General features: G+C 43.1%; 1 protein-coding gene across 1 annotated transcript; it reads left to right on the top strand.

The window, feature by feature from the left end:
• The first annotated feature begins 236 nt into the window (after positions 1-236).
• On the top strand, positions 237-1,347 carry LOC147270831 (uncharacterized). The gene is made up of 2 exons (XM_086200820.1): positions 237-546; positions 631-1,347. Exons 1-2 carry the CDS (start codon positions 237-239, stop codon positions 1,035-1,037), a joined length of 717 nt encoding a protein of 238 aa, XP_086056946.1. The 3' UTR covers positions 1,038-1,347.
• The last annotated feature ends 4,579 nt before the right edge of the window (positions 1,348-5,926 follow it).

The raw sequence follows: 5,926 nt of genomic DNA, 5'->3' as shown, positions 1-5,926 counted from the left end.
ACAAGGAACCCTTTGGCTCAAGGAGGAATTTGCTTCAGAAACTGAGCCCAGGACAGGAAGTGACTCATTGCAGCTCAAAAGATCAAAAACTAAAGACGGAAAGAGAATCAGAGATCATCAGGAACGTGACCTTTGGTCCTTCTGAATCTGAGACAGAAGTCAGTGAGGATGAGCGTCCCTTTAGGTGCTCAACATGCAGTAAAGGTTTTAGTAATAGAAGGCTTTTGGATAAACACATGAGAACACACACTGGGGAGAAACCATCCCCATGCTCAATTTGTGGTAGAGGATTCTCAAAGGGATATTTGAAAACACACATGAGAACACATACTGGAGAGAAACTGTTTCCCTGCTCAGATTGTGGCTCAAGATTTTTAGAAAAGGGACATCTGAAAAGACACATGAGATCACACACTGGAGAGAAACCATTCCCCTGCTCAGTTTGTGGCGCAAGATTTTCAGTAAAGGGTTGTCTGAACAGACACATGAGAATGCATACTGGAGAGAAACCATTCCCCTGCTCAGTTTGTGGCAAAAGATTCTCAGATCAGGGACATCTGAAAAGACACATGAGAAAACACACTGGGGAAAAACCGTTTCCCTGCTTAGTTTGTGACAAAATATTCTCACAACAGGGACATCTGAAAAGACACATGAGAAAGCACACTGGGGAGAAACCATTCCCCTGCTCAGTTTGTGGCAAAAGATTCTCAGTTAAGGGATGTTTGAAAACACACATGAGAACATACACTGGGGAGAAACCATTCCCCTGCTCAGTTTGTGGCAAAAGATTGTCAGACAAAGGAAATCTGAAAAATCACATGAGAACACACACTGGGGAGAAACCATTCCCCTGCTCAGTTTGTGCTAAAAGATTCTCGGTAAAGGGACATCTGAAAACACGCATGAGAACGCACACTGGGGAAAAACCATTCCCCTGCTCAGTTTGTGGCAAAAGATTCTCAGTAAAGGGACATCTGAAAACACACATGAAAACGCACACTGGGGAGAAACCATTTGTCAAAATATCGCACTGAAGCTTTGAAAAAAAGAGTGGGAAACGCAGGTTGAAAGCCAAATAATGAATGTATTCTCTGATAACTCCTCCCTGCCTGGTTGATCTGAGTCAAAGTTCCCATGTTTGATCAACTTCCTGTCCTGAAGACTTCACTACTGCAGGTGAACAGTTAGCATTGCTCTGTTTGATGAAGCTGCGTTCAGGGAATGAGGAAGTTTCCCTTTGTGCCAATGCTTTTCTACTAATTTGATCCTCTAACCCAGGGGTCGACAACTGCGGCTCCGGAGCCGCATGTGGCTTTTTCATCCTTAAGTTGCAGCTCTGCGTGGCTTGGGAAAATACATTTTAAGTGTCCGATTGAAGTGTATGTTATTTGTCTCAAAAACGTGTATCATGTCTTCTTATTAAGTCAAAGTTTTTAACTTCTTTCTTCAGACCTTGTGCAATTTCGGTGATCAGCATTTGCCTTCTTCAGAGACGTTTGACAGCACTCGACGTGTCAGCAGGCAGCCGGCATGTGCGGAAAGCCCAGCGACACCTAAACTGCGCAATATCTGAACAAAGTATTTTCTACTACAACTACAATTCTACTACAATTTCATTTAGCAGACGCTTTTGTCCAAAGCGACGTACAACACAAGCAAGAATTTAGACCTATTTTCTTTGTGTTTGTTCATTTGTTTAATTGTAGTTGTAAATTGTAAGATTATTGTGATCTCGAAATATTAAAATAAAATTATATATACGGTAATTTCTGGACTATCAGCCGCTACTTTTTCCCCCTGCTTTGAACGCTGCGGCTTATACAACGGTGCGGCTGGTAGGCTGGTTATATTTTAAACAGATGTTACTGCACCTTTAGGCCTACTGCTATGTTACAGGCACTTTTAAAAAACACTTAATTCGTAGGGCTGCAATGATTAGTCGACGTTGTTGACAAAAATTTGATAATTGAAATAGTCGACAGTGAAGTCCATTGTCGCCAGACGCGTTTTTCCAACAGAGTGAGGCTTCTCACCTGATTATAATCTCTGCTGAGAGTCGCTCATGCGCAGTAGCGTCTCTGTCTCTGAGCGCTAACATACAGAAATGGCGGCGTCAACATCAGGTACGTGTACCAAACTTCTAAAGTTTGGTGGTATTTCAGCCTGGATACGGCGAATAAAAAGACTACTTGGAAAGGTTGCAAAGCAGACCTTGGTGTCATGGCAGCACCTCGGCGATGCAGGAACATTTAAAGAGAAAGCACGTGGGGCAGTTGAACGGAACAGAGTCTGACTCGCCTCGGTGAGATTCAAGGAACATTCAAGCCAATATGGTTTTTATGACACACATGGTACATTTTAGAAGCGTATTTTCGCTATAAAAGTGTTTACTTGATTTTAATTTATTATTTATTTGCCTGACAGAGGTTTATTTATTTATGGATCTATGTCTCTGCTGACCGAGCACTGGGCCTAATTGGTTTTAGACAGGACGTTTTTATTTAATTTTTGTACGAACCTGCATTGTTCAATAAAGGATGTATTTTTCATTGTACCATCTTTCTTGTTTATTATCATTGCCTCATAATTAAATCAACTTCATGCTAAATTTAAGAAAAAATTAATAAATATCCGATTAGTCAACTAATCGTTTCAATAGTCGGTGACTAGTGGACTATTAAAATAGTCGTTAGTTGCAGCCCTGTTAATTAAGGGTAGCCTCGTCCAGCGCTGTAAGCTTCGTTTATGGTCCGTTCGCTGAGAGAGCACCGTTTATTTCTCCTCAGTAAACACGTTTCAAATGCTGTGAAAGTTTGTGTGTCTGAAACGCGATGTGTCGTGTGATACAGGACAGTTTACACAGCACGGTTCATGTTCCGTACTGTTGTTATAAGTGATGCATGTATGCAACTTGTTGTTTGTAGGAAATGTTAACAAATTGGAAGCTTCCCCAAACAGCCGTCTCTTTCCTGACAATCCCCTCTGTGCACAAACCCTTACATGTGGTCATTAAACATTAAAACACCTGCGGCTTAGAGTCCAGTGCGGCTTCTATATATACACATTTGTTTTTACCTAAATTTCGCTGGTCTTCTAGAATCATCTGAACAAACCCTCCTCAACACAGTGAAGCCTTCGTCTGACAGGAGGAGTTTCTTTTCCCAGTGATTCCACTGGTAAAGTGAAAAGCTTCGTTCATCAGACTGGTCTGATAGGATCAACTACTGGTTGCTCTGGAGTGGAAACAGCAACCTGTCAGGAAACGTTAGTTTTCAGCTTCTATCATTGATTTGACAGGAAATGTTGATGACACACTGGGATTTTTGTTCTCTTGCTGTCACTGTCAAGTGCCAGTTCAGATGTACTTGATGTTACAGAAAATCCAGCACGGTGGTGCAGTGGTCAGCACTGTGGCCTCACAGCAAGAAGGTTCCAGGTTCTAGTCCTGGCTCCAGCACAGGATCTTTCTGTGTGAGTCTCCATGTTCTCCCTGTTCCTGCGTGGTTCTCTCTGGTACTCCAGCTTCCTCCCACAGTCCAAAGACATCAAGGGGGGACGAGGCTGATTGATACTCTAAATTGACTGTAGGCGTGACTGTGAGAGTGACTGGTTGTCTGTCTCTATGTGTTGGTCCTGTGATGGACTGGTGACCTGTCCAGGGTGAACCCCGCCTCTCGACCAAAGTCAGCTGTGATAGGCTCCACCCCCCCCCCATGAACCTTAACAGATAATCAGTGGAGAAATGAAAAATTTAGCTGCTATGTTGAATCAGAAAAACCTTTTGAAGTCTACTTTTGCTTCAGTCAGAAAGTGGACTTTGTCTCTGCCCTGCTCTCCTGCTCTCTTTCCCCCCAACCGGTCAAAGCAGACGTCCGTCCCCACTGATCCTGGATCTGCTCGACGTTCCTGCCTGTTAAAAGGAAGGTTTTCATCACCACTGTTGCAGGATGTGCTGCTGATGGAGAATTGTTGGTGTAGATTCATTGAAGGAGTTTGGTGCTGGACCTGCTCTACTAGTAAAGAGTCATGAGAGAACCTTGTTGTGACTTCACACACACACAAACACACACACACACACACACACACACACACACACACACACATTCATTTCTTCCTACCATGAACACAGACTGTGTTTAATGTTAACAAAAATTCTACTTTGTCAGTGAATTAATTCAGTCTGCATCTAAGTTTCTGTCAGGATGGCCGAGCGGTCTAAGGCACTGCGTTCAGGTTGCAGTCTCTCCTGGAGGCGTGGGTTCAAATCCCACTTCTGACAAAGGACATTTTCTCCACATTCCTATGCATCCACAGTGGTAAATTCCAAACCCAGTTGAAGCTGCTCTCCACTGATGGGAGTGAGTGGTTGAACTGGCAGCAGAGGAGGCAAAGGAGCTTCCCTGTGACGGTCCAACATCGCCTGGTTTCCTCCAACATGGAGCAGCCACCAAACTCTAACTTCAATGTTGGATCAAAGTCTGCTGAAGGAATGTGTTTGGTTCAAAAACCCATTTGTGTTCATCCTTCAATTCACATTTTGTCCATTAACTTCATCATCAGAGTCTCCATCTCATCACATGACTAAAGTCTGGGTTCTGTGTTGGTGGTAAACATCCTTCCACTCACCCAGGCTCCTCACTGGTCTGCACACAGAAATGCATATTTTACTGGTTTAACCAGTTCCTCAAGTAGTTTAGGAAAAAAGACACTTTGTTAGCTCCTGTAAAGGTCCCACTTTGGGTCGTAACACTTTTTCCTGACTGCTTGACGTCTCAGTCAGAACAGCTGAGATGAGAACTGAATGTCTGGATTTCTTCCTGACATCATCAGGGTCTGAGGAGTTCATTAAAAAAAGGATTCAGTCAGATGGGAGTTAGAACTTGGAGACCAAAGAAGGAACCCTCTAAATTCAGGACCCTGAGATCAAAGTGAACACTCTGATCTCAGAGGTCTGGGATATTTCACATCCTGATGGCCCTCCAAAATAAGAGCCCTGTGTTACTGTCTAAAAATCATCATTTGTTTGTGAAAAAATCAGGGTATGTTTGTCAGACTTTGTCAGACCTTTCCCCAAATCATCATTTGTTTGTGGAAATTAGATCCAGAAAACCACTGTAGTCCCTCGTACATGATTAGTGCCATAGTTTGTCTCACTTGTTTCATCTTTGATGGTTCCATGGTGGAATGGTGAGCACTCTAGACTCTGAATCCAGTGATCCCAGTTCAAATCTCAGTGGGGCCTCCAGCAGGTCTCTGACAGGTGTTGATTGAGGAGTTGTGGCTGCTGACTACAGTGGAAGACACCATCAACAATGATGTGTAGGAGCTCTCAGCTCCTTCAGTCACATGACTGGGTCATCCTGTCATGTCAGTGATGTCACTTGGCAGGACTGCCATTGCATTCTTAATTCTATAACATCTGAGATTAAAATCTATGGAATTACAACCAACAAGCAGTCAAACACCTGATCAGATGCTCCTTCATCAGGCTGAGAAGAATCAATCTAAACTGGGATGAAGAAAATTAACTGAGAGGAGAAACCTCCTGATTGGATGACATGGACCCACCTGATCCATGTCAGCCTTGTTGGAGCAGAAAGAGGTGGATCAGAGGAATCAGTGGATCAAGACTCAGGTGGCAGATGAAGAATCTCTGTATTCACAATGGAGTCAGAGAAATCTTCCAACGTGAGAGAACGTGACAGACCATTTTATACTGAAGACAGGCTGTGTGTGTGTGTGTGTGTGTGTGTGTGTATGCGCGTGTGTGTGTGTGTGTGTGTGTGTGTGTTCCAACTGGAAGGAAACTGAATAATAACCAGACTAACTTTTATCATTGACCAAGTCTGGTTGACTCACTAAATTCATAACTCAAGTGATTATTTAATTAATAAACAGAACATTTGTCTAAAGTCATGATCAA

The sequence above is a fragment of the Aulostomus chinensis genome, chromosome 1, assembly GCF_037954235.1.
Source record: "Aulostomus chinensis isolate RoL2024-O1b breed Wild chromosome 1, RoL_Achi_v1.0, whole genome shotgun sequence".
NCBI lineage: Eukaryota > Metazoa > Chordata > Actinopteri > Syngnathiformes > Aulostomidae > Aulostomus > Aulostomus chinensis.
Note: the sequence above shows the minus strand (reverse complement) of the source record. Positions and strands in the feature narration are given on the sequence as shown.